This window comes from Sciurus vulgaris (genome assembly GCF_902686455.1).
Source record: "Sciurus vulgaris genome assembly, chromosome: 10".
Taxonomy (NCBI): domain Eukaryota; kingdom Metazoa; phylum Chordata; class Mammalia; order Rodentia; family Sciuridae; genus Sciurus; species Sciurus vulgaris.
The window spans coordinates 205,729-233,295 of record NC_136470.1 but is presented as its reverse complement, the minus strand read 5'-3'; the positions used below and the strand labels follow the sequence as shown (position 1 = coordinate 233,295).

The window sequence follows — 27,567 nt, the reverse complement described above, 5'->3', positions numbered from 1 at the left end:
ACCCAGGAGATATTCACTGATCTTATTAGTGCTGGGATGAAGAAAGTGACTTTTCCCTCCCAGGTCCCGCCACCTGTATAACTTTGTGTGCTAGTTTCTTGCCCACCTGTGTGATGTGAGCCGTCCCCCCACTTAAAATGTGTTGATGTCCCTCAGATGAAGGTGCTGTCAGCCATCCTTTTGCCAGTTTTCCCCCAGTGTTTTGGAATTGGTGACAGCCTAGTGACTTTTGAGCCATGTGGAGTGACTCTCCCTGTGGCTCTCTTCAGTTGGGGGCCCTCAGCAGGAGCTCAGCTGGGTTCTGTTGAGCATCTGTTGTCTGAGCCCTGGCACAGGTGAGCACAGGGCCCACGGCTCAGGATCGCTGAGGATGCTTCACACTCAGCAGACAGCAGAGTGAGGCCCTGATTGTGAGTGTCTGCCTGAAATAGATTCCCATCTCTCTTAAACAGGGTGAAGAGGCACTGAAGGAACGTCAGAGGAGGGACTTGCTGCTGGTGCCCCCGCCGCAGTCGCAGCCCCCCGAGGGCCCCGAGGTCTCGTCAGAGGTGGCACAGGGGGTCCTGCTGCAGCAAGAGCGCCAGGCAAGTGTGGCACAGGCAGCAGCACTGCCCAGATTGGCATCTGATGCCTGGCTCTGCTGTGTGGAGGGCCAGGTGTCCTGTGTGTGCTAACAAATCCTTCGTGATTCTGTCACTTTTATGTGATACTTTTTATACTTCTAGAATCTTCAAAGGTATTTTGATTAATTATTAAGTCAACTAGAAAATTAGATAATTTTCAATACTTTTTGGTTTTAATGCAAGGTTTTGGACTTAAAAGAACAACTAGAAAAGATGAAAAACGACCTAGTAAGTAAAAATGAAGAAATACTACTTCTGAACCTAAAACTAGATGTGCAGAGCGACCCTGCTGCCACCCGAGACCTTGGCGAGGAGAGCGCCAGTTCAGAGGTGAGCCACACAGCCACCCCACTCCCTCCAGCACAGGAGGGGGGCCCGGTGGGCAGACAGCTCAGGCGCCACATGGGCGCACATGGCAGCAGCTTCCTCAGGTGTGCAGTGGAGAGCCAGCAGCCCCCAGCCCTGCATGGCAGTTGGGTCTGCCAGAGGGTCTTGGGGTAGAGTTGCAGGAGAGCTCATCCCTGTGATGGCTGGGGAGGGGACGTGTCCTCACTGGGCCTCCCACACAGCCTTCCTGCCTCTCCATGGGAAGAGCCTGTCTGCTTCAGCCTCATGGGGAGGGAGGCAGCCTCCATATGGGGACAGTGTGGGAGGGAACCTTTAGGGGTGTTCGGGGGACCTTGACCTACCTTGTTTGGGGTTATCCTGTGGTGCCAGCGGCACTGTTCCACCTGAGCTGCTGCGTGGACGTGGGAGGAACGTGGATGTGCCTGCCACTCGCATGGTGGTGCTGCAGGAAGAAGGGGTTTGCTGAGCCTGGGATGACCTGTCCTCCCAGGAAGCTGCTCCCCTGGCAGAAGCAGGGAAGAGTGTTGCCTGGGAAGTGTAGTGATGGGATCTGGAAAGCCAAGCAGATGTGCCGTTTTAACAGATGGGAGCAGAAAGACATTTTCTAGTGGGATTTCTGATTTTCAAAATTTAAACTGCAGGCCCTTTTGGTTAGGGTGGCGTTTGTATCCGTGAGGTCAGGGTTCACAGAGCAGGTCTCTGTTGGCTCTGTTCCTGAGGTGGTGCTCCCAGCGGGGTGGGTCCTGTGCTGGACTGGCAGCCCCTGGCTCCTGAGTGTGATCTGCAGGCGCCCGTTTCCTTGTGCAACCTTCATGATACTTTGTTTCGATAACTTTGTAGGCCTTAGGTCAAAAAGAAGTTTTGTGTGCAGGTTTTCATTAAAACCGTATTTATGGGCAAAATTTTAAAATATCCTCTTGTGTTACTTTGAGGAATGCCGTTAGAGCATGAATTAACTAATTCATTATTATTGGTACTGGGGTTTGAGCCCGGGGTACTCTACCACTGAGTTGCCTCTCCAGCCTTTCATTTTTTTCTTTGAGAAAAAATTTTGTTGAATTGCTTGGGCTCACCTTAAGCTGGTGATCTCCCTGCAATGACTGGAACAGGACTGTCGCTCCAGATGTTTCCCCCCCGCGAAAATGCTTTGTGGTCACCACACACTGTTCCCAGCCCTTGGCAATGTTGCCAGCACTCCTTGTCCCAAGATGTGGCTTGTATTACCCTGTGGTTTTGATTTTCCAAAATTCAGAGTCTGCTCCCTTTGCATGATGTGTTTGAGTCTCAAGCCTGTTGCTGCGTGCGTCAGTGGAGCCTCTTCAGCAGCCAATTTCCCTGTGGGTCAGTGAGTTCCCCACTGCTGAGCAGCACCCAGTGGATCAGTGAGTCCCCTTCTGCTGAGCAGCTCCCTGTGGATCAGTGAGTCTCCTGCTGCTGAGCAGGACCCTGTGGATGTACTGCAGTGATTTTCATTCACCTTTGTTGGGATATTTGGATTGTTTTTCGTTTTATCAAACACGATTCACGCTGCTGTGAACGTTCATAGGGAGGTTTTTATGAGAAAATAAGTTTTTTGTTTTTGGTTTTGGTTTTTGGTACCAGCGATTGAACTCAGGGGCACTTGACCACTGAGCCACATCCGCAGCGCTATTTTCTATTTAGTTAGAGACAGGGTCTCACTGAGTTGTTTAGCACCTCGCCTTTGCTGAGGATGACTTTGAACTCGAGATCCTCTTGCCCTAACCTCCCAAGCTGCTGGGATTACAGACATGTGCCACCATGCTTGGCAGAAAATAAGTTTTTATTTATTTTTGTAAATATCTACAATTCCTGGCTGACCCATATGTTAGAAGAACGTTTTACTGAAGGGAACTTGGGAACTGCCCAGGTGCCTTGACCCTGTTTTCTGTCTCCCACAGCCATCCTGCCCCTCCCAGCCACCGTGCCCTCTCTTTTCATGGTGGTCAGTCTTGGCCATCCTGAGAAATGAACATGTGGGTTATATCCTTGTTTAATTGGCATTCCCTTAAGGAGGTGATCTTGAGCATCCTTTTGTGTATTTGCCATTCATACCATGGGGAATTACTTGTTCAAATCTGGTTATTTTTTTAAAAGTTGTTCCTTTTGAGCTTTGGGAATTCTTTGTATCTTCTGATCACATTTTTTTTATACATTCTTTGTCATTTTTTTTATTCTTGTAATTCCTTCTCTTAACATTGCCTTCATGTATTTCATAGAGCAAAACTTGGTTTTGATGAAACCCACTGTATTCATTATTTCATGCTTTTGGAGTCCTATCGGAGGGTTTTTTGCCTAACCCAAGGGCAAAAAACTCCTGTTTTCTCTTGGGAGTTTCACAGTGTTACTTTGCATTCAGGTTTTGATATGCTTTTTACTTTCTGGCGAGTGTGTGCCTGATTGTGCTGGTGCATGTTCAAAGTCTACTTCCTGAGCTGTTCTTGCACCTGTCTCGAACACCAGCCAACCGTGCGTGTGTGCACCTGTTTCTGAATCCTTTGCTGATCCCACTCTGCCGGTTGCAGTAGCTCACAGTCAGTGCTGTGGTTTGGATCTGGAACTCCCCCTGCCCACTGCATGGTGCTGTTGGGAGGTGGTGGGGCCCCTCCAGGAAGGTCCCAGTGGGAGGAAGTGCGGCCTGGGGCGTGCCCTGATGGGGACTTTGGGACCCACCCTCCTCTCTCTGGCTTCCTGGTTGAGAGGAACGGGCCTCCTCTGCCATTGGCTCCTGCACAATGCACTGTGCTGTCATGGAGCCTCAGAGCCATGGGCGGAGGTCCCTGAGGCCATGAGCCAGAACCACCCTCTGTATGCTGGGTGGTGCAGGTGTCATCCCTGTGATGGGAGGTGACACGTGACGTCTGGAGTCAACAGTGCTCGTTCTCCAGCGTGTTCATTTTTCACCAAATGGTTTTACTGAGCTAGTTCCTTATCTCTCCATGTGAATTTTTTGTGTGTGTGATTGATCCTCAAAAATTTTTTTTTATTTTTATTGTAAACAAATGGGATACATGTTGTTTGTTTGTACGTGGAGTAACAGCATACCATTTGTGTAATCATACATTTACATAGGGTAATGATGCTTGATTCATTCCGTTTTTTCCCCTTCCCCCCCACCCCTCCCACCCCTCTCACCCCTCTTTTCCCTCTACACAGTCCTTCCTTCCTCCATTCTTGCCCTCCTCCCACCCCCCATTATGTGTCATCATCCACTTATCAGCGAGATCATTTGTCCTTTGGTTTTTTGAGATTGGCTTATCTCACTTAGCATGATGTTCTCCAGTTTCATCCATTTGCCTGCAAATGGCATAATTTTATTATTATTTATGGCTGAGTAATATTCCATTGTGTGTGTGTGTATATATATATATATATATATATATATATATCACAGTTTCTTTATCCATTCATCAATTGAAGGGCATCTAGGTTGGTTCCATAGTCTGGCTATTGTGAATTGAGCAGCTATGAACATTGATGTGGCTGTATCTCTGTAGTGTGCTGATAGGCCAAGGAGTGGGATAGCTGGGTCAAATGGTGGGTCCATTCCAAGTTTTCTAAGGAATCTCCACACTGCTTTCCAGAGAGGCTGCACTAATTTGCAGTCCCACCAGCAATGTATGAGTGTACCTTTTTCGCCACATCCTTGCCAACACCTATTGTTGCTTGTGTTCTTGATAATCGCCATTCTAAGTGGGGTGAGATGGAATCTTAGTGCAGTTTTGATTTGCATTTCTCTTATTACTAAAGATGGTGAACATTTTTCATATGCTTGTTGATTGCTTGTAGATCTTCTTTGGTGAAGTGTCTGTTCATTTCCTTAGCCCATTTGTTGATTGGGTTATTTGTATTCTTGGTGTAGTTTTTTGAGTTCTTTATAGATTCTGGAGATTAGTGCTCTATCTGAAGTATGAGTGGCAAAGATATTCTCCCACTCTGTAGGCTCTCTCTTCGCATTGCTCATAGTTTCCTTTGCTAAGAGAAAGCTATTTAGTTTGAATCTATCCCAGTTATTGATTCTTGCTTTTATTTCTTGTGCTATGGGAGTCCTATTAAGGAAGTCTGATCCTAAGCCAACAAGGTGAAGATGTGGACCTACTTTTTCTTCTGTAAGATGCAGGGTCTCTGGTCTGAGTTCAAGGTCCTTGATCCATTGTGAGTTGAGTTTTGTGCAGGGTGAGAGATAGGGGTTTAGTTTCATTCTGTTGCATATGGATTTCCAATTTTCCCAGCACCATTTGTTGAAGAGGCTATCTTTTCTCCATTGCATAATTTTGGCACCTTTGTCTAGTATGAGAAAATTGTATGTCTTTGGGTTTGTGTCCATGTCCTCTATTCTGTACCATTGATCTTCCTGTCTATTTTGGTGCCAATACCATGCTGTTTTTGTTACTATTGCTTTGTAGTATAGTTGAAGTTCTGGTATTGTGATACCCCCTGTTTCATTCTTCCTGCTAAGGATTGCTTTAGCTATTCTGGGTTTCTTATTCTTTCAGATGAATTTCATGACTGCTTGCTCTATTTCTGTGAGGTACGTCATTGGGATTTTAATTGGAATTGCATTGGATCTGTATAGCACTTTTGGTAGTATGGCCATTTTGACAATATTAATTCTGCCTATCCAAGAACATGGAAGGTCTTTCCATCTTCTAAGGTCTTCCTTAATTTCTTTCTTCAGTGTTTTGTAGTTTTCGTTGTAGAGATCTTTTACCTCTTTGGTTAGATGGATGCCCAAGTATTTTATTTTTCTTTTTTTTGAGGCTATTGCAAATGGAGTTGTTTTCCTCATTTCCCTTTCAGCTGTTTTGTCACTTGCGTATAAAAATGCTGTAGATTTATGCACGTTGATTTTATAGCCTGCTGTTTTGCTGAATTCATTGATGAGGTCTAGAAGTTTTCTGGAGGAGGTTTTGGATCCTCTAAATATAGAATCATGTCATCAGCAAATAGTGACAGCTTAAGTTCCTCTTTTCCTATTCGTATCCCTTTAATTTCTTTAGCCAGAGCAGGCTAGAGTTTCGAGGACAATGTTGAATAGAAGTGGTGAAAGAGGACATCCCTGTCTTGTTCCCGTTTTTAAAGGGAATGGTTTCAGTTTTTCTCCATTAAGAATGATGTTGGCCGTGGGCTTAGCATAAATGGCCTTTACAGTGTTCAGGTATGTTCCTACTATCCCTATTTTTTCTAGTGTTTTGAGCATGAAGGGGTGTTGTATTTTGTCAAACGCTTTTTCTGCGTCAATTGAAATAACCATATGATTCTTATCCTTAAGTCTATTGACATGATGGACTATGTTTATTGATTTACGAATGTTGAACCATCCTTGCATTCCAGCGATGAACCCCACCTGATCGTGGTGCACGATTTTCTTAATATGTTTTTGGATACGGTTTGCCAATATTTTGTTAAGGATGTTTGCATCTATATTCATCAAGGATATTGGTCTAAAATTTTCTTTCCTTGCTGTGTCTTTGCCTGGTTTGGGTATGAGGGTGATATTAGCTTCATAGAATGAGTTCGGTAGGGTACCCTCCTTTTCTATTTCCTGAAATACTTTGAGAAGTATTGGAATGAGTTCTTCGAAGGTCTTGTAGAACTCGGCTGAGAATCCGTCTGGTCCTGGGCCTTTCTTGAATGGTAGGCTTTTGATGGCTTCTTCTATTTCATTGCTTGATATTGATCTGTTTAAATCGTGTATGTCCTCCTGGTTCAGTTTGGGAGGAGCATATGTCTCTGGAAATTTGTCAATGTCTTCGGTACTTTCTGTTTTGTTGGAATACAGATTTTCAAAGTAGCTTCTCATTATGTTCTGTATCTCAGTGGTGTCTGTTGTGATATTTCCTTTTTCATCACGAATTTTAGTAATTTGAGTCTTCTCTCTCCTTCTCTTTGTTAGTGTGGCTAAGGGTTTGTCTATTTTGTTTACTTTCTCAAAGAACCAACTTTGTGTTTTGTCAATTTTTTGAATTGTTTCTTTTGTTTCAATTTCATTGATTTCAGCTCTGTTATTTCCTGTCTTCTACTACTTTTGCTGTTATTCTGTTCTTCTTTTTCTACGGCTTTTAGCTGTAATGTTAGGTCATTTAGTTGTTGACTTTTCATTCTTTTCTGAAATGCGCTCCATACAATGAATTTTCCTCTTAGTACCCCTTTCATAGTGTCCCAGAGATTTTGATATGTTGTATCGTTGTTCTCATTGACCTCTAAGAATTTTTTAATCTCCTCCCTGATGTTTTTTGTTATCCATGATTCATTCAATAGCATATTATTTAGTCTTCAAGTGTTGGAGTAATTTCCCTTTTTTATTTTGTCATTGATTTCTACTCTCAGTCCATTATGATCTGATAGAACACAAGGCAGTATCTCTATTTTTTTGCATTTCCTAAGGACTGCTTTGTGGCATAACATATGGTCTATTTTCGAGAAGGTTCCATGTGCTGCTGAGAAGAAAGTGTATCCGCTCGTTGATGGATGGAATATTCTATATATGTCTATTAAGTCTAGGTTATTGATTGTGTTATTGAGTTCTATGGTTTCTTTGGTTGGATTTTGTTTGGAAGATCTATCTAGTGGTGACAGCGGTATGTTAAAGTCACCCAGAATTATTGTGTTGTGGTCTATGTGATTCTTGAAATTGGGAAGGATTTGTTTGATGTACAGGGATGCACCATTGTTTGGGGCATAAATATTTACTATCGTTATGTCTTCCTGATTTATGGTTCCCTTAAGCAGTATGAAATGTCCTTCTTTATCCCTTCTGACTAACTTTGGCTTGAAGTCCACTTTATCTGATACAAGGATGGAAACCCCTGCTTTTTTACTGAGTCCATGCACATGGTAGGTTTTTTCCCATCCTTTCACCTTTAGTCTGTGGATGTCTTTTTCTATGAGATGAGTCTCTTGCAGGCAGAATACTGTTGGGTCTTTCTTTTTAATCCATTCTGCCAGTCTATGTCTTTTGATTGATGAGTTTAGGCCATTAACGTTCAGGGTTGTTATTGAGATATGATTTGTATTCCCAGTCATTTGGCTTATTTTTGGTTTTTAAGTTGGCTTGGTTTCTCCTTTGATTGGTTTTCCTCTAAGGTAGTTCCTCCTTTTGCTGACCTCCATTGTTGTTTTTCATTTCCTCCTCATGGAATATTTTGTTGAGAACATTCTGTAGTGCAGGCTTTCTATTTGTAAATCCTTTTAACGTTTATTTATCATGGAAGGATTTTATTTCATCTTCAAATCTGAAGGTTAGTTTTGCTGGTTATAGGATTCTTGGTTGGCAACCATGTTCTTTCAGAGCTTGAAATATGTTGTTCCAGGCCCTTCTAGCTTTTAGAGTCTGGTCTGAGATGTCGGCTGCTATCCGTATTGGTCTCCCCCTATATGTAATCTCATGTTTTTCTCTCGCGGCCTTCAAAATCCCATGTGAATTTTTAATAGAGTGCCATCCACATCATGACCTTTACAGCTTCCGGGGTGGCCATTGCTTGTCTTCTCTTCAGATTCAGTCCTGTGTTCCTGATCCGCTGTGGTGTGTTCTGAGTGGTGTCCTTGACATTGGGCAGCTTGTGGGGACTCTGCCTTCCAGAGTGTTGAGGCTTTTTCTGGCCTCTGAGCTGCTTTCTCTTGCTTGCAGGGGCAGTGACCACCCCTGCCCCGGTGATGGCATTGGCTTGTTGTATGGACTGACTTGTGCAACTCGGGGGTCTTGCTCCCTGCTTTTCTGTCTCTTGGGGTCATTCCTCCCTCGGTAGCCTGGCTGCCCTGTGTCCTCCTGCTGGGCCTGGTCTGCCTGTGCTGCCCAAGGCAGTGTCAGAATCAAAACCTGCCATCCAGTGGTCTCTGCCACGGCCGAGCCCCTGCACAGGCTCCCCATTCTCCTGTCAGGTCTCAAGTGAGGGATCTGAGCAGCACCTTTCCCAAGACTGACTCTGCACCCCAGCCTGTGTTCCGGCCCTCCCTGGTCCTGGGTGACCTCTTCCAGCATCTACTCTCCCGAGGACCTTCAGGGAGTGGCCACAGCATGCACAGAACTGTCTGATGTGTGCTTTTGCAGTGGCGTCCAACCTTCAGTTCAGCTGTCCTTTGCTTTCTTTTGGCACCTTAGCCTTCCCGCACCTCTGCCCTCTCCGTCGCCCTCTGTCTGGGGACTGAGGCAGACTTTGGTGCTTCGCCTCTCAGAGTCACCGAAGTGTGGTATCTGCGTTGGACTTACAACTTCTGCATTGCATGCCACTTTACCTTAGCGTAGTTAGAGCATTTGGTGAATAAGCAGAGTCAAAACTGTCCCCAAGCTCCCCTCACTTGCTCGTGAATGCAGAGATGCAGGTCTGTCGCAGATGGTGAGCAGTGTGCAAAGCCACGGAGGGAGTAGGAGGAGTGGCCATGCACCTGCAGCGTTGCCTGTGTGTGGTACTATATGTGCAGGGAACAGCTGAGAGCGTCCTGACCAAGACTGGAAGGGCCTTGGGTTCTTATTTCTGTCCCTGTGTGGGCTGGGTTTGCATTTGGGTTGAAGCCACTGAGGGACCACCAGGGAAGCTAAGCAGAGCCGTGAGCCCTCGGCTGCTTTGGGAAGCAAAACATCAGACAGATGGTGACAACTTGTTTGTAAATCATCTAGAACACAAGTTGGGTAGAAGTTTTCTCTTTTAGTCACTACCAGTGATGGGAGAAAATGGAGTTTGGAGCCATATTGACGTGGATTTTAGTCCTGATTTTCCACTTGCAAGTTTTGTGAGTTTGTAGAGAATATCTAAGGGCCATGTTGCAATATTCCCACCTTTATGGTGGCAGGATTAGGTCACAAAGCTCTTCCAGTACCTGGCTGAGCCAGTACCTGGCAGTAGCCCAGGCGTGGGAGTGCTTGCCTTGTGTTGTGTCATGTGGACAGCGGGGCCCTGGGCTCTTCCTGGGTGCACACCCTCCAAGGGGCAGGCTGGTGGCTTTCAGCCCTTGGGTGATGACAGACCCTCTGGCCAGTTTTTTCACTCTTACTCTGTTGCTGGGATGATACCCAGAACCTAAAAGCCCTTTCAGGAAAATGAAACAAAGTATCTAAAGGTTAGCACCTAAAATTAGGTGGCAAAAGCATTGTTTTATAGTGTCCTGGGGCAGGGCCCGGCTGGGCAGAGCCCGAGTCAGGAGGAGGAGGCCTGCGGTAAGTTTCCAGGCACCCACCAGCTGTGACATTGCTGTCTTGCTCCCGTCACTGTGCTGTGCTTCGAGCCGTCTGATCGCTCGTAGCTGCTAAAGGAGTTTAGGGTGATGTGTGAGGAGGTCCAGGGCTGTTCCTTTGGTAACTGGCCTCTGAAATGTGCTTTCTCTTCAGGTTGAGTACAGCAAAAGTTCTGAGGTTGAAGAGCTGAGAGCCATTATTGAAACTTTGCAAGAGAACCAGAAACGGTTACAGAAGGACAAAGCAGAAGAAATTGAACAGCTGCACGAGGTCATTGAGAAGCTGCAGAGTGAGCTGTCCCTCATGGGGCCCGTGGTACATGAGCTCAGTGACAGTCAGGTGGGCAGCCTGTGCAGTGAGCTGCTCCGTTCCCAGACCCAGGGCCCTGGGGCGCAGGTACTGCAGGCTGAGCTGGAGGCTGCATGTGCCGCCAAGGAGGCACTGGGCCAGCTGTTGGCCGACCAGGAGCGTGAGCACAGCGAGGCCCTGCAGGCCCTGCAGCAGCGCCTGCAAGCTGCAGAGGAGGCCGCTGCCCTGCAGCTAGCTGAACTGGGACGCACCGTAGCCCTCAGGGAGGCTGAGGTCCAGGGCATGGCTTCCCGGATCCAGGAGCTCGAAGCCATCCTGAAGGCAAGGGAAGCAACAATTGCGCAGAGAGATTTAGAAATTGGTGCTATGAACCGGAGGAAGGCAGCCCACTCCACAGAGCTGGAGGCTGTCCTGTTGGCCTTGACACGCTTCCGCCGGGCCCTGGAACAGCAGCCGCTGGCTGCCCCAAAGGAGCCTCCTGAACTCCAGTGGCTGCGAGTGCAGTGTGTCCGCCTCAGCTGCCAGCTGCAGGCACTGAGCCAGCGGTTCCTGAGGTGCCAGGCGGAGCTGGGCAAGCCGCAGGCCTGTGTGGATGCAGAGGCTGTACGTGAGGACTGGCTGGAACAGTGTGGCGGAGGCCCCCACAGCCGAGGCCCACAGGTAGGCCTTGATCCCTGCTGGCCTCAGAGCCCAGCTTCTGCACCTGAGGAGCTGGGGCTTCATGTGGCAGGGGCTGGGTTGCTGGACTGAGTTTGCTCTCCTGCTCCTCTTCACTCAGCTCATGACTTCCTTTTGTGCTGGGCAGTGGCGTTGCCTTGCCTTTGGTGGCTCCTGGCAGGGTAGAGTAGAGGAAGGAGCTTGGAGCACTGGCTTGCCGGGCCCATGTGGGACACACACAGGAGTCGGCAGGACCTCACTCTGGCCCAGTTTCAGACTTAATTGCTGGAGCCTTTTTCTCTTTTAAAGCAGTGCCTCCTTGAATGCCCCAGGGTTACACGGTGGGTGGCGTGGGGTCACTGCATCGGCTCCCTCTCAGCTCTCATCAGATGGCTGCACAAGCATTTCCTGCATACAGCGACTTAAGCTCGTTTCATTTTGGAACAGAAAGTCCTGTGTGAATTTTCTTTGTTCAGTGTCCCTGCTTGCTTTTGAGTAGCACATCAGCCCACTGTCCCACATGCTCTGTTCCATGCAGAGCAGTTTTTGTTCCAGATGCCTCCAGCCCTGTGCTGGGGGCCACCTTGATGGGAGGGATGCCCCTGCCTCAGCTCCTCAACCTGCCGCCTGGGCAGTTGCAGGGCAGCCCGCACCTCAGCCTCTGCCTCACCAGCTCTGACTGCACGTGCCTCCTGTCTCCTGTCAAGGACGATCTTCAGCCTGCCAAAGTCCTAGTGATGCTGAGGATGCTGGTCTCCACAAGCCAGAAAGTGCGATGTCAGTGCTCACAGTCTGCCAGAGGCAGCTGGAGGCGGAGCTGCTCTTGGTGGAAGATCGCATGTGCTTGAGGGCTGAGGATGCTGGCGGGGTGCCAGTGGGGACGCAGGTGTGTGGGCGGCCTGGGGGTGGGGTGCAGGCGAGCCTGCGTCACGGGGTGCGTGGGCCCGTCCAGGGAGGGAAGGAGGGAGAGGTGTGCCCGTGGTGGGGTTGTAGGTGTGCTGTGCATCTGGGGCCAGGGTGGGATGCATGTGGGGTGCACATGAGGGTGTCTGTTGTGGGTGGGACATGCGTATGTGGGTGTGGGGGCTGCAGGTGCACAGCTGTGCGTCCTGGGAGGCTGGGCACAGCACGTGGAGCGTCTGGTGGCAAAGGCCCTTGGCCACACACACAGGCATGTTCTGGGTGCATCTGCCCTGCTCACCAGTGCTCTTCATCCGCCCGAGCTCTCCGCCAACTTCATTGAAGGCCGACTTTGGACATGTCTGCCCTGGTCTGAGCAGCTAGTTGCCCCAGGCTTCACCCTGGCTAAAGACCGTTGTTCCCCAAGTGTCTGTCTGACGTTGAAAGGATCTGGATTTAGGTTCTGACCACTGTGTTTCTCCCTTGAGGGAGGTTGGTTTCCATTTCCCTGGGCGGTCGCTCCTTGGCAGCCTCAGGCCACTGCAGCCCCTGATGCAGCTAGGAGGGGGTAGTCGTGCTCCTCTGGGGTGCACCTGCCTCCTGGGGGTCTGTGTGACCAGCGGAGCCCCATCTGGTCCTCACTGCTGCTTACCTGATTGCTCAGCCACTCGCTTACCCCAGAAGGCTCTGGAAACCTACGGTGGTGGTTCGCAGATCGGTTTTCCCAGATGTGGTACTGGTGTGCACGTGGCGCCAAAGCCCCTTCCACTGCTGGCGTGAATGGCGGTGTGGCCGACCGGGCCTCCTGCCTGTGCTCAGGCACCATGCGTGTCTGACTCCACAGAGGGCCTGGGCTGTGCCTCAGAGAGGGCGGGTGAGGCTGTCACAGCCCTCAGGAGAGATGCCTGCGGGTTCTCAGAGCGCTTGGCCTTGTAGTGCCATGGGGTGCTCCTCAGAAGGCGCATGCTGACCAGGAGACCACCTGGAGACACAGACTGCAGCCCGTTGCTCTCCAGGGCCCATACCAGAGCCTCCGGTCCTTTCTGGTCACATGCACAAAGGCTCTGTCAGCCAGTGACCGAGATGGTTGTGGCAGTTGTTCTTCAGGCCAAGAGTTTTGAGCCTCTTTCTTTTTCTCACCAAGTTTAACTTGAAATCCTAAATGATTGGTGGGCAGAGGCTCTCTTGGGCTCTCCTTGCCCTTGCCAGGCAGTTTCTGAAATGGGCTCTGGGCACCAGACAGTGCTGTGAGGTGCCCTGGTTCACTGCGTGCATGTTCTTCTTACCTGCAGGTAAGAACAAGCGACTGGAAGATGGTCACCTGCAGAAATTTGACCTCATAGCTCAGGTGAAACAACTTCAAAAAAAACTGAACAGGCTGGTATGCTCCATGGCCTTCCAGGACGTGGACCCCGTGGGCTCTGAGCCCCAGCAGCCCTTGGCAGCAGCAGACCTGTCAGAAGACAGCTCCGGTGGTAGTTCCTGTGATGGAGAAGCAGCAGGTGCCTCGCCTTCTGTTGATGCATGTGATGCCACCACCTCCACGTGGGGTCTTGTTGACGTGATTAAAAGTCGGGATTCTTGGTTGGAAGTGAAATGCTGTATTTCCCATTCAAGAGGAATTAGAGTCACAGGATGGGCCCCTTTCCTCACGGACCAGTGAGCCTGGCAACTCCTGCCATGCTGAAGCGGCCAAGCCTGAGAAGGACCTGCCAGGAGTGCTGGACCTGTCCTCCTGGAGCTCCCCTGAAGTCCTCCGAAAGACGCGACCCTGGAGCCCCAGCCAGGCTTCCCCCTGACACCCTGCTCGGGCACCCTGAGCCTGCCCAGTGCTGTCACCTCCCCCCAGCCTGGGGCAGACTCGCTGCTGCAGGCCGACACGTCTGGGCTGCATTGTTACCCGGGTGGGTCAGCAGCAGGACCGGCCCCGCAGTGGGCAGCAGCCCCGCCGACTGACCACCACCACCACAGGGAGAGCACAGCTGCGGTAGGTGCCTCCTGCTCTGCCCTGTTCAGTATCCCCATGGGGATGTGTCACAGCAGTGCCATTGTTGGCTCACCTGCCTGCATGGGGCCTTGTGGCTGTGGTGGCAGGGCCCCCAGGTCACTCGAGGGTTTCCAAACATGAGCCACCTCAGAGACCCACCTGGTGTGCCAGCCGATGCCAGCTCCCTGCAGCAGTCATAAACCCGTCTGCTGGCCTGATTGACATGAGGATTCTTGTCCAGAATGGTTTAAGATTTATTTTCAGTAACACTTTACATCCCACAGCTTGTACAGATGCTAGTTAATTTTAAGAACAATTTATTATTTTTGAGTTAGTTCGTATTTTTCCTGACAACTTTGGGATTTTGTATTAAGTTAAAATAAAAAATAATTTGGGGGATACATGTTATCTGAGGAATCCATATGCTGTCATTTCATACAAAAACTTTAGCAGTCTGAATATTTGCTAGTGACTTAAACATTCCTGAAGTGCCACAGGCATATCTGAGTCAGTGGTGGGAGTGCGGGGCCCAGTGTGCTCATATTCTGAGTGCTTGCACCTGCGTTTGGGTGGGAACGTGACCATTTCCAGCCCTAGAAGCTTCCATCTGAGCCAGGTATGGGGGCCACACCTGTGATCCCTGCTGCTTGGGAGGCTGAGGCAGGAGGATGGTGCCAGCCTGGGTGACTTAGCAAGACCCTGCCTCTCATAGAACTTCACCAGGGCTGGGGATGCAGCTCAGAGGAAGCACTTGCCCTAGGCAGTGTGAGGGGGTTAGACACCCAGAGAAGAGTCCGCTGGTCAGTGGAACAGCGCAGCTGCTGCTCTGACCTCTGAGAGTCTGCCTGTCTGCAGGAGAAGGACGTCGAGGACTTCATTGCAACCGCTTCTAATTCTCAAGACACAAGAAGATCATCTCTTGTGGGGTTGACCGGGGACAGCGATGGAAGTGAACACGGTGAGTCTCGGCTTGCTTTGCTCTTCCTCTTGGAGGGAGTAGGGTGTGGGCCTACTCTAGTGTGCACATCCTTGCACCCCTGGCTCTGGCTGAGCTGCAGACATGCTGCTGGCTGCTGCTCAGCACTGGTAGTGCATTTCTTGGGTAGGGCCATGATGTGCTCAGCACCAGAGCCGGCCCCTCAGCCTTGCTGATGTTCCAGCAGCAGCCCCCAGGTGGTCAGCCAGGGCGGAGGTGGCCAGTACTGCTATTTCTGTCTCTCGATGTTGGGGAAGCGCAGTGGTACTGCCTCTGAGCTGCTCCTTGTCGTGCCTGTATCTGGGTGTTCCCGAGGTTGTGTGGGCTGCACGTCCTCCTGGGTCCTCACGCAGGACCCCTTGGCTGTGGGGCAGTCGTCAGGTTTTCCTTGTGCTTCCCAGGATGGGGTCCTGCAGGAGGGCTGCGGACTGTGCGCTCCCCAGCCTGCACCCTCCCGACTGCCTCCCCCTGTGGCTGCCGAACGTGGTCTGGTCTGGCAGTTTCTCCTGCACGGGTGTCTGTCTTCAAGTCAGCAGCAGAGGGGTTCTGACTCGTGCTTTGGATTCGTCATTGCCTCTTCCAGTGCTGTTTTTGAATTATTTTATTTATTCACTTTTGCAGACTGCATTTTGATTCATTGTACAACAAGTGGGGCACATCATTTCATTTCTGTGGTTGTGCCACACTTCTGTGGTTTTTGAGAACAAGATCATGGTGAAATATAGTTCATAGGGAATTCAGCACTTGCAGGAGGCTGATGAAGTAGCTTCTTGCTTTGCTCTCCTGTCCTGACTTGGGGTCCTTGTTCTCTGGGGACACCTTGCCACTTCATGTGAATTTGTAGCAGTAGTCCTGTGCTGACCCAGCTCCATGTGACCTGTGCCTGTGTCCCTGGTGAGCGTCCCCAACATGCATTTCCCCGGCTCTTGTTCTGCTGGGCACCTGCTGCTGGGCCGCCCACGTCCCTGAGCTGTGTGTCCCAAGCCTCCCAGCACCTCTGGTGCTGGCCAGACCCTGCCCTCCTTGATGGTGTTGTGCTGGGATGAAGCAGGTTCCTGGGTCTTGGGAGTGCATGCTGCGAGGCTTCTCTTGAGCTTCTCTATTCCGGCTTTGTTGGAGTTTGTCCTGGTGCAGACTCCTGACTTGGGAGTCGTGTGTCCTTGGACTTGGAATGCTGCCCACCCTGTCCTGCAGCTCCACACACCCTCAGTGACACCAGGGCCCTGCAGGGATGCCCGGTCAGGGCGGCATGCATCTGCCAGCCTCGAGAGCTTCCTCTGATTCTTTTAATTGTTTCTTCTCCTGTGGCCTTCTCTCCTCTTCCTGTAGTTTTTGCTAATGAAGTTCTGGAACCCCTGCTCTGATTTTCTGATTTCTTTAGTTTTCTTTTTCCACTTGTCCTCATCTCTTACCTCGGTGCTAGTGTTTCTGTTCTGCTTTGGATTCTGAGAGGCCCTGGGCTGGGTGCTCGGCCCTTGGTGCTTCGTCTTTCGAGCAGCATGCCTAATGTTCCCCTGGAGGTGGTGACTGCTTTTTCTGGTGCTGTCTTCTGTGGCTGTACTTCCTGTTTCTTCCCAACATGCTCCTCTGCCGTGTCTGAGGACCTGGACTGGCCTGTCCTCCAGTCCTCCAGGTCCTCCAGGGAGGCCTTGTCTCTGGATGTCTTGCTTCCTGTTGGTCTGGAGCTGGGTGCCACCGCCTCACTGCCTTGGCAGCCACGGGCCTGAGGACCAGGTGGGGCTGCACACCTGGGAAGGTTTCGAGTCCCTCCTGTTGGAGGCGCCTGGTGCCCCAAGTCTTGGTGTTTGGTGCTGTAACCAGGCCTCTTCTGGACCAGATCCTGCTGCCTGCCCAGCTGCTCCTGCTCGCTCAGGGCCAGTACCAGCTGCTCCCTGCCACTCCCGCTCTCCCTTCCTTGGGCCTGGATTGCGTTGGGCCCATGTGTGGGGCTGCTGGCAAGCCGGCTGGGTGCTTGTCTGCCTGATGAGGGGCAGCTCACCCTGTGTGAAGAGAGTGCAGTGTCCCTGAGGCTTTCCTTCAGGTGTGGACTTAGCATGGGCCTGCAGGGCAGCCTTCCCTGGCCTGACCGTGTGGTCCTCGCAGGTGGCGGCCAGGGCACTGGAGTAACGCTGAGCCCAGAGGTGGGAGGACCCAAGGCTCCTGTTGCTGGTCCTGCGACTCCTGCCATCGTCTCCAGAGGGTCACGAGAGCCACCCAGAGGGATGAAGGAGAAGGAGGTCCACCCACAGCACATGAAGGTAGGGACCAGAGCTCCCTGTGGGGTCGGATGTGCGTGGTCAATGAGTCGTATGATGGGGAGAGTCCTCTTCTTGCATTCATTGATCTCAACTTGTGACTGTCTGAGGGAAGTGATTGAGTTTGTTTGGTTTTGGAGGCGGATCTCTGGGTCCACCCTTGTGCCTGCCTTCTCTCTGCCTGTAAGGGAATGGTGGCCAGGGTTCACCTGCATTTCAGGGGCCCGATAAGGGGGGACCCTAGCAGGCTTGCAGTCCAGTTGGTGCTCAGAAATGGCAGAGAAACTGCTCAGAGCACATTGACTGAAGAGGCCTCCACTACTCCTTGCCTTCTGCAGATGTCAGCATTAGAAAATTGACCTTGAGTTGCTCTCATGGTGCTGGGGGTGTTGTGGTGGCTAACGCCCCTATAGGATAGTTCCCCCCCAGGAGTGTGCTGGAGAAGGGACCCAAGGCAGGACCCCCAGGAGTGTGCTGGAGAAGGGGACCCAAGGCAGGACCCCCAGGAGTGTGCTGGAGAAGAGGGACCCGAGGCAGGACCCCAGGAGTGTGCTGGAGAAGGGGACCCGAGGCAGGACCCCCAGGAGTGTGCTGGAGAAGAGACCCGAGGCAGGACCCCCAGGAGTGTGCTGGGGAAGGGGACCCGAGGCAGGACCCCCAGGAGGTGTGCTGGAGAAGGGGACCCGAGGCAGGACCCCCCAGGTTTGTGCTGGAGAAGGGGAGCTGAGGCAAGGACCCCCCAGGTTTGTGCTGGAGAAGGGGAGCTGAGGCAGGACCCCCAGGAGTGTGCTGGAGAAGGGGACCCGAGGCAGGACCCCCAGGAGTGTGCTGGAGAGGGGAGCTGAGGCAGGACCCCCAGGAGTGTGCTGGAGAAGGGGACCCGAGGCAGGACCCCCCAGGAGTGTGCTGGAGAAGGGTAGCTGAGGCAGGACCCCCCAGGAGTGTGCTGGAGAAGGGGAGCTGAGGCAGGACCCCCAGGAGTGGGCTGGAGAAGGGGAGCCGAGGCAGGACCCCCAGGAGTGTGCTGGAGAAGGGGAGCCGAGCAGGACTCCATGCCTCTCTGGGTTAGAACCACGTTTTCCTGCCTGGTGTGTGCCCCATTTTCAGCCCCATGATTATGGCCCTGTTTCTTCTAGGAGAGGGAGGAGTCAGTTTGGGCCTGTGGAGCAGGTGACTTGTGAGAGAATATTGATGTGAACACAGCTGAACAAGTGGGCAGACTACAGCACCATGAGGCCTCTCATTCAGTAGTTGTGTCCCGGAACAAGCCAGTCTCCATTCTGTTGAGGTCCTGTGAAGTTGTGATCTTCATACACCTTCGTTTTACCACCCCTTTGAGAATGGAGACTGAAAGCTGGGCGTTTTCACACAGATCTGTCACTTCTCTCACTAGGGAGGCTGAGGCAGGATGGAGGCTGAGGCGCGCCTTGGCGACTTAGTGATGCTGTATCTTAAAATAAAAGTAAAGGGCTGGGAGTGTGTCTCACTTGTAGAGCAGTCTCTGAGTTCAGTCCCCAGTACCAGAGTAGTGGGGAGTGGGGAGGCAGGTCGGAATCGGAGTAGTAGAATTTTTGTGGTTTTTTTTTTGTTGTTGTTGTTGTTTGTTGTTGTTTTGGTTACCTGTAATTGTGCTCAGACATTAAGGGAGATCTGTTCATATTTCCTGTCCAAGCAATTTATTCAGGTAGAATTCAGGAAGAATTCCCAAATTTTAAGGGATAATTTTAGTTGTTAACGAAAATTCTTCATACTTAAGTTTGGTAATTGGCAAGGGAAAGCAAGAACCCCAGGCAGTCTTAGGGAGCTGTCCGGACGCCGCAGGAGGCCAAGGGCTGGACTTGGATTGGCAGAACTCAGAGTCCCTTAGGCTACTCCAGACACATCATTGCCCAGTGTGGGTTCCCATGTCTGGACTGTCTGGAGCATAGAGCCCGAGGCCATGCTCTGTGTGCACCGAGGCCACGGGCAGCCCTGGCAAGCCGTGTGCTGCCTGCTGGCACCTCAGTGCATCCTGGGAGCAACCTGCTGCTACAGGCCTCCCTGAGCACATGTGCTACTAGTGCGGTTTCCTGTGGCCCTTGTGTGTCCCCGTGGTGTGACCCCCATGTCTGGTCCCTGTCCTTCACGGGCGTAGCCCCTCTGTGTGTTGCTTGTCACTGTTAGAGTAACTCTGCCCCAGGAGACTGTGGAAGACTGGGCAGGCACTGGAGGGCCCAGAGGGCCCTTGAGTGCAGGGTGGATAAGTGGCCTGAGGTGAGGCCACACAAGGAAGAGCTGTGGCTGAGAGAGACCAATCAGGACCTCTGGACAGGGGTGGCAGGCCATGTGCAGGTGGGATGCACTTGGAGGCTGCTCCTTGACAGATTCTTGGCCTGAAAATGGAGGCTTAGTGCCCCAGCAGCCATGGAAGATAGAGCCCTGGTGAGCCCAGCCCATACAAAGCCCCAGGCACTGGACAAGCCACTGACGTCAGGTGCTGTTGGTGTGCCATGCCTGGACCCCGGGGTCCATGGACTTTCTCACAGAAAACCCAGGGCTATGGAGACATAGCACTGCCTGGCTGGGAAGCTGCAGACAGAGGGCCTGTGACTCTCAAGTTTTCTGTCCAAGGAGTGTTTTTTAAAACATGTTTCTCTTCGTTACAAAATCCAGAAATGCATATTTAGAAAGTAGAAGGGGGGGGCCCACTGTCTTCCACCAGGGAACTGTCAGTGGGCCCTGCACACATGGAAGTGGTGGGCGGACTCTGCCTGGCGCACCCTTCCTCCTGGCGGGACCTCAGTGTGCACCTACTTAGGGTCAGAGCATAGTGTGTTTCTCCTCCCTTCTCGGGGCCACACCCAGGCCTTACGCGCCCAGAAACATTTTAAAGTTGAAGTTGTCCTTCAGGTGAGCATGGCTGGTTCCAGCACTTGAGTGTCAGTCATCCTGTCTGGGTCGTGTCCTTTGCATCCAGCAGAATCCGTGTGGGTAACTGGGTGCATTACCTGCGGCCCTTCATGTGAGCGTTTCCCCCACTTCGCGTTCCTTTGGTTTTCCCAGATGCAGTGGTATGGGGAATCCACCCGTGCTCACACCCTGAGCCCCATGCCTGCTGTGGTGCTGGCTGCAGCCGCCGTGCACACTGGCCCTGGAGCACTTCCTCAAAGCGTCTCAGGAGAACTGGGGAAGTGCTAGGCCAGGCTTGGAGGAGAGATGGTGTTCCTGGGAGGAAGTAGGAGGGACGGAGCAAATGTCCTCCAAGTAGCTGATCCAGAAGTCCCCTTTCCAGCCTGCTTTCCTGGTCTCCCGAAGCTGGGGAGGGAAGTAGCTCCCTGGCCAGCATTGTCACTACTACTCTGCGCAGGGCCACGTCCTCCTGCACTGCAGCCCACTGCTGAGCCGTGGCTGCATGAGGCGGTGGCTGCAGCATTTGCCCTTCCTGATGTGTTTCCCCTGCAGGCTTTGCTGCAGATGGTGGTGTGACGAGAGCCACCAGATACTGGCCTTGTCGGAGAGCCGAGACCTCCCCAGCACTCTGAGCAAGGGCGAGCCCTGGGCCTCCCTGGGACTGCTTCTCAAGTGAGGGGCAGGGCCTGCTGGAAGTGGCCCCCAAGAAAGGAGAGAAGGTATGGAATCGCTGGCTCAGTGAGGGAGAAGTACAAGGGGTCTGTTTCCCTTTTTTCTGTTTTGGGGTGCTGGGATGGAACCCACGGCTCAGGCATGCTGGGCAAGCACTCTGCCCCTGGGCCACAACCAGCCTGAGAAGGTGCCGTTTCACGTGCACCTCACAGACCTCCAAAGGGCTGTGAGAACTGAGTGATGGCCATGTCTGAGGGGACATGCACAGACACGGGGTCACATAGCGCAGGTGGAAACAGGTTGAAAATGCCTGTGGGGCCTGCACAGCCCTTTGCACGCCCCCAGCAGATGAGCTCTGGAGGGCAGATCAGGTCAGAGGGAGGCAGTCAGGGCTCTGGGGAGGCAAGGCCAAGGTGACCCAGCTGGTCACATGGCTCTGAGGCCCCTGAGGCCCAACTTTGCCTGCCTATGGGACAGGCCGGCTGACCCCGTGGTTCTTAACCCCCCAGTCTCCCAGGCTCTCGCCTGGACCTGGCCGGGGCTGCAGCAAGGTGAAGAGTGGATGCCAAGACCCTTCTGGGTCTCAGACCAGGCCCCACAGCGTCCTCCCTGTGCTCTGTCCTCCTCATGGTGTTCCTTGCTCTCAGCCATCCACACCTGCTTTTCCCACTGGGTGAAAGGGCGGGAAGAGCCTCGTGCTGGTGCTGGAATTGCTGGGGCACGGCCGGTGCCCATGCCCTCTGATGGCTGCTGGCGGGCCTGGGCGACATGCCAGCTTATGACTCATGCAGGCTCCTGGGGACCTGCTTGTACTTGGCTCACGATTCTCTGTCCTCGAGCAGCAGTATGCCCACTCCTGGCTGTGGCCCTGGAGGCTGCCAGGTGCCAGCAGGGCAGCCATAATAGTCTTGGCCTTCTCCAGACCAGGGTCCCGAGGATGTAGCAGCACAAGAGGAGAGAAGTTTCCAGCATTTTGCTTGGTCTTTCTTCACTATCTCTGTGGTCAGTTTTCTGCTCATGATGGTAGCATTTGCCTCTGGCACTGCGTGATCCTGGGCCCTTGTGGTCTTGTCAGGGTGGTTTCCGTTGCTCTCCATCTGCCCAGCTGCCATAACAAAGCACCGCAGACTGGGCAGCGTAAACAGCAGATGTTTATTTCTGACCATGTGGAGACTGAAGGCTGGCATCAGAGAGCCAGCACAGCTGGGCTCTGGTGAGATCTGATTCCTGGTGGGCAGATGGCTCCTCTTTGCTGGGTCCTCACATGGTAGAGAGAGAGCACTGTTATCTCGTCTTCTTGGAAACAAAGCCACAGTCCTGTTGAAGCAGGGCCCCACCCATGACCCCATTCATCTTCACTGAGGCCCTGTCTCCAAATACAGTCACAGCAGGGCTTGGGGTCCAGCACATGTGGCAGAGCACAGAGGCTTTTCCTTCTGGCTGGTGACAGAAGCTGGAGTCTCAGGCAGTGGTCGGCCACCGCTCTGCCACGAGCCACTCCTGGCCCCGCAAGGACGTTGCTTCACCTTGACAGGAGTCTTCCGACACGCATCATGACTGGAGGGGCCAGTTTCTGCAGGCTGTGCAGGAGGCATTGGAAAGGGAACGGGAGGTGATGAAGGCGGAACTGCAGTCAGGTTCCAGTGACCCAGACCTGGGGACTGCAGCTTCCTGTTCGAGCGGCTGGAGAAGGTTGTGCAAGAGCAGGTGAGCAGTGGCCCTGCCTCCACACCCTTTGGCCCAGGAGCCTGGGCTGACAGGAGGAGTCTGCTCGGTGTGAAGCTGGCACGCGTTCCCTCGACCTTGGGACGGGGCAGTGGTGGCCCAGGAAGGCGTTGTGGGTGTGCTTTCACTCTTCAGCTCTGGCCAGCTCCAGGGCTGCTTCTGAACCTCACTCCCCTGGCACACTGGTCTCCCGGGCTGCCCGGCATTCTGCATGTGGGATCAGAGGACATGAACACTGCAGGGCCTGAGAGCCTGTTGCACCACTGTGCATGACAGGCGAGGGGCCATGGGGTGCCAGGGCCTGTGCACCCTTCACGCTCGCGGGGTCCCTAGCCCGTCCTAGCAATGCTGGGAGCACAGGCTTGCAAGTGTGAGCTGCAGAGACAGGGGTGTGCACAGCTTCACCATCCTTCCCTGGGCACCTGCCAGTCCTGTGCCTCATACTGCATCTCCTCTCTCACCCAGGGAGACCTGCAGGAGAAGGCTCAGCAGCACCAGCGCCTGCAGGACAGGAGCAGCCTGCTGTCTGAGGTCCAGGCCCTACGTGCCCAGCTGCGTCTTACGCACCTGCAGAACCAGGAGAAAGCTGCAGCAGCTGTGGTGCAGCACTGACCAGCGCAGAGGCCCGCGGGAGCCAGCGGGAGCACCAGCTGCGCAGGCAGGGTGGGTGCTGCTGCTCTGCTGCCCTGTGCCGCCACCTCCAAGGCCATGCTCCTGTGGAGTGTGTCGCAGTGGCAGCTAGGCCCTTGGCTGTAGGGTGCTGGGTCCCAGGGACACCCAGGCTGCAGAGCCCTGCACCTGTGAGTGTGTGGGAGGCCTTGGGAGTGTGCGCTAGATTCAGACTTTCAGTTTACGTTCTTTGGGAATTTTTGCAGTTGCTCACATCACCTGTGAGTAACTGGTGCTTTCTCTTCTTTCCCCACCTACTTTCTGGCCTTTGTGCTAGTTAGGCCTGGGCAGATGCCAGTCCTTGTGCGGGTCACTCCCCACCACGTGCGTCAGTGTGAGAAGCACTCCGTGATGGTCTCCTGGGCTCTGCCCTGTCCTGCATTACTGGGCCATGCTGCTCGTGTCCTGCATTGCAAGGGCCCTGGTCTGTGATTTCCTCTCGCACAGCCTCTTCTGGCTTTGGTGCCGGAGAGGCTCTGACCTCATGGAGGGTTGGGCACACCTCCTCCTCCATTATCCAGAGGAGTCTGTGCAGAGCTGGGTGATTTCCTCCATTGGTTCTGGGAGAGTCCTGTGCAGTCAAATGGGCAAGTTATCCCTGCTGGAGCTTGTGGCAGGGCTGGTCTTTGTGCTAGTTAGGGTGACCTCGGGGCACGTCATCACTACTGGAGAGCCAGCATAGGCGGGGCTGGACGGGCTCAGGCTGAAGGAGTGCATCCCCAGTGGGCACTTCCACCTCTTGCAGTTTTCTGACTCAGCGTTGCTCGCGCTTACTCGGCATTCTTGAGTAATGCTGTCTCCCGTTTTGATCTTTCTCAGTTGAGCTGTTGGCCTACAAGGTTGAGCAGGAAAAGTGCATAGCAAGCGACTTGCAGAAAACCCTAAGCAAAGAGCAGGAGACAGCAAGTGATGTCCGCAGACTTCTGGCGGTGGAGCAGAGTGCAGCGCAGGATTTGAAGTCAGAGAACGAGAGGCTGCTGGAGTCCCTTGGCGAGGCGCAGCGGGAGTCTCTCCAGCTGAGGTCTGCTCGGCATCCCCCTGTCAGCAGGGTCACGGACCACACCGTCTGTGGGAGCTTTTGGGTTGGGTCTGGGAACAGGGATGGAGCTGCACAGATGAGCGGGGGTGGCAGGCTGCCTCCTGTCAGCATTCCTGTGTGCCATGGTGCCTCCGCTGTCCCCATACAGGTCACTGCTGGATGGGAAGGAGAGTGACCTGAAGGCCGCGCTAGAGGAGCTGGAGAGTGAGCGAGGGAAAGCGCGCATCCTCCAGGCTCAGCAGGAGGAGCAGCACCTGCAGCACCTGCAGAGGGAGGGCCAGAGTGCCAAGGCCCTGGAGGTGACTGGGCAGTGGGGCCAGGAGCAGGACACAGCCCTCCCCTGCCTGCCTGCCTCACTTTCCTCTAGAGCAGTGTGCCCAGCTTACAGGAGTCCGAGGCAATGAGATAGGCGGGGGGAGGGGCGGCCAGGGGCCCGTGATGGCACACGACTCCACTCAGGGGTCCCTGCTGTCCCCGAGTGGTTGTCTCTGGAAGGTGGGCGAGTCTCCTCACGGGCTGTCCTGGATAGTTTGTGGCCTGGGCGGCTTCTGTGGCCCAGATCATTGGTGGGGAAGCAGCTTCTTTGTCCTGTGTGGGCCTAGCCAGTGACCTGTCGCTCCGAGCAGGTTCTCCATCAGCTCTGTGGGTTAAGGCGCCTGCCTTTCCGTGGCAGAGAACCCTGGTTCATAGTACACAGCACGTGCATGTTTTTGAGCCCTGGGTGTCATTTCAAAGAACAGGAGAGGGGTCTCCCAAGTGTGGGTAGGTGTGTGCGTTGATGGAGGCCACTTCCACAGCCACACTTCATGCCTGTCACAGACTAAGGAAGCAAGACCTGCTGGGTGCCCAAACTAGGAAAGGCCCAGTTGCTAGTGAACAGATGCTGGGCAGGAAAAACTACTTAGCTGCTTTTCCTTACAATTATTTACTTTTCTCCATCTTGTTTTTTCACCAATGCAGGAGTTAAAAGTATCTTTGGAGAAGCAACATGCTCAAAATAATCAGTTGTGCGTTGCATTGAAACATGAGCGGATGGCCAAGGACAACCTGCAGCAGGAGCTGCAGATCGAGCACTCGCGCTGTGAAGCCTTGTTGGCACAGGAGCGCAGCCAGCTCTCCCAGCTCCAGGAGAGCCTGGAGGCAGAGAGGAGCCGGTCCCGGGAGCTGTCGGAGGCCCTGCAGCATGAGCGGGTCTTGACGGAGCAACTGAGCCGCAGCACGCAGGAGACTCCTGTGCAGCATGCCCTGCTGCGGAAGCTGAAGGAGGAGAAGGCCCGCGTGCAGGAGCTCCAGACGGTGCTCACCAGGGTGCAGCAGCAGGCCCTGCACACCCAGCAACAGCTGGAGGCCCAGGCCCAGGAGCACCGTGTGCAGCTCCGGAGGCAGCAGGAGGTAAGTGCCACCTTGAGGTTGGCAGTGGACACGCTGCAGACCCAGAGCCAGAGCCAGGAGCTGAGATGCTGCCTGGAGAGCAGCAGGGAGAAGCCAGCTTGGCTACAGGCAGAATCAGAGCAGTCACACACACGAGCCAGAGAGCATGAAGCCCGCAAGGAAGCAAGGAGGAGGATGCAGAGGCCCAGCCAGGCAGGACGCCGCGCAGGGAAGACGTGGCGGAGAGACAAGGAGAGGCTGGTGAGCCAACGGCGAGTCCTCAGACATCCTGAGCAGTGGAGGGCAGCACAGTCCTCTTCGGGCTCATCTTGGATCTTTGTCCTCTGTCCTCGGGTCCGTGTGTCCTCTTGCCAGCATGTCACACTACAGCTTCCTAGCCTTACAGAGAACTTTGCAATTGGGAAGTGTGATTGCTTCAGTATTGCTCCTTTTCATGATGGTCTTGGCTGTTTGGGCCGTGCAAGTCCATGTGACTTGAAGTCTGGGTTTCATTTCCTTGCACAAAGGCCATTGGGTTATGATAGGGATTGCATTGATCTGTGAATTGCTTGGGGTAGTGCTGAAGTTTTAATAAGAATCAGCCTCTGGCTGGGTGTAGTTGGCCACGCCTATGATCCCAAAGGACTCGGGAGGCTGAGGCAGGAAGATCCTAAGTTCAGGGCCAGCCTTGGCAACTTAGGCAGACCCTGTCCTCCAAATAAGAAGGGCTGAGGTTGTGTCCTAGAGGTAGAACAGTGTCCTACCTTCTGATCCATAAATGTGGACCATCCTCTGGTTATGCAGGACTTTTAGCAGTCTTTTGTAGCTCTCAGATTATAGACTTTATACTTCTTTTGTTGAATTTAGTCCTAAATGTTTTATTTTTTAATTTGATTGTAAGTAGACTGTTTATTTAGTCTTCAGATTATCAGGAATGCATAGCAGTAGGTTGATGTTTGAGTGGGTCCTGCAGCCAGATTGAGTGTGTGTGCTAGTTCCAGTGTTTATGAAGGGGCTTTCCACCCAGAAGCTCACCTTCGCACTGGAGTGTCCTCTCCCCTTCCAGGCCCCTGCCTTTGATCCTTCTTGCTGACAGCTCTTGGTCTTGGGGGTGTGCACAGCTTTTCATTATCCAGCGTGATGTCAGCTGTAGGTTTTTGTCAGTGCCCTTTATGAGAGGTAGTTCTCTTCCATTCCTCAGTTATTCAGCTTTTCTTGTTTTTTAAAATCATGGAGGAGGGTAAGATTTTGTGTGTTCTTTCAGGGGCATTTGAGATCGGGGCTCTGGTCCATTTCCCTGCTGGTGCGTACATGTTAAGTGGTTGGTCTCTGGTTGGTCTCCATCTGCTCCGCGTGGTCATGGAAGACCCTTCTTACTGTAAGCTACTGGGGCTTTTGCTGGTTTTCTGTTGGGAATTTTTGCAGCTGTGTTGTAGGGGTTACTGGATGTAGTTTCCTTGTGATGTCTTTGGTTTTAGAGTTGGAATCCCAGTGGCCTTGGAGGATGAGTTGAGAAGTATTCTCTTGGGTTGTTGGATGACCTTTAATATTTAGATAAATTTTGTGGCAACTGAAGACTTTTTAAACAGTATCTTCACGGCTTCTTTTTGTATTTTGTGAAATTTTAAGAGTGTGTGTGTATTTTAACACAAAGGTAAAAACCAATGGCCTGGTCTTTCCAAGGCTTTGCCTGCCATGAATAAGAATGGAACATCTGCTTCCTAAAGTAAAACCCTGGGTTTCTAAACATTTACAAGGATAAACCAGATTCCAAAATGATATAATGCTAGTTTTGTGAGCTCTTATTAGGAATGTGCTTGGTGTTCTTAGCCGCTTCATTAGATAGAATTCAGGTACCTTTGGGTTCTTCCATTTAAACCGCACTGTTGGGTGGTTGAGTGTTAGTCCTGGCAGTGTTCAGGAGTCTCTCTCCACTCAGGTCAGGACCTGTGCTGGC

The 27,567-nt window shown here is 52.7% G+C and overlaps 2 protein-coding genes across 6 annotated transcripts in view; both read left to right on the top strand.

The window, feature by feature from the left end:
- Window positions 1-689, top strand: part of LOC306637983 (pericentrin-like) — a 56,979-nt gene extending 56,290 nt beyond the window's left edge. For all 5 annotated transcript variants that reach the window (XM_079100992.1, XM_079100991.1, XM_079100994.1 and 2 more), the window contains one exon: window positions 453-689. In XM_079100992.1, the coding sequence (XP_078957118.1) occupies window positions 453-674 (222 nt within the window). In that variant the 3' untranslated portion in view covers window positions 675-689. The remainder of the gene's footprint in view (window positions 1-452) is intronic.
- Window positions 690-800: 111 nt separating this feature from the next.
- Window positions 801-27,567, top strand: part of LOC306670443 (pericentrin-like) — a gene marked incomplete at its 5' end in the record, with an annotated part of 39,300 nt that continues 12,533 nt past the window's right edge. Inside the window, 19 exon segments of the mRNA XM_079155086.1 lie at window positions 801-953; window positions 10,315-11,130; window positions 11,835-11,868; window positions 11,871-12,014; window positions 13,320-13,623; window positions 13,625-13,782; window positions 13,785-14,014; window positions 14,870-14,972; window positions 17,094-17,248; window positions 20,687-20,704; window positions 20,706-20,792; window positions 20,794-20,853; window positions 22,341-22,455; window positions 22,458-22,513; window positions 22,997-23,116; window positions 23,119-23,194; window positions 24,020-24,221; window positions 24,388-24,538; window positions 25,200-25,871. Of these exon segments, the coding sequence (XP_079011212.1) occupies window positions 801-953; window positions 10,315-11,130; window positions 11,835-11,868; window positions 11,871-12,014; window positions 13,320-13,623; window positions 13,625-13,782; window positions 13,785-14,014; window positions 14,870-14,972; window positions 17,094-17,248; window positions 20,687-20,704; window positions 20,706-20,792; window positions 20,794-20,853; window positions 22,341-22,455; window positions 22,458-22,513; window positions 22,997-23,116; window positions 23,119-23,194; window positions 24,020-24,221; window positions 24,388-24,538; window positions 25,200-25,871 (3,654 nt within the window).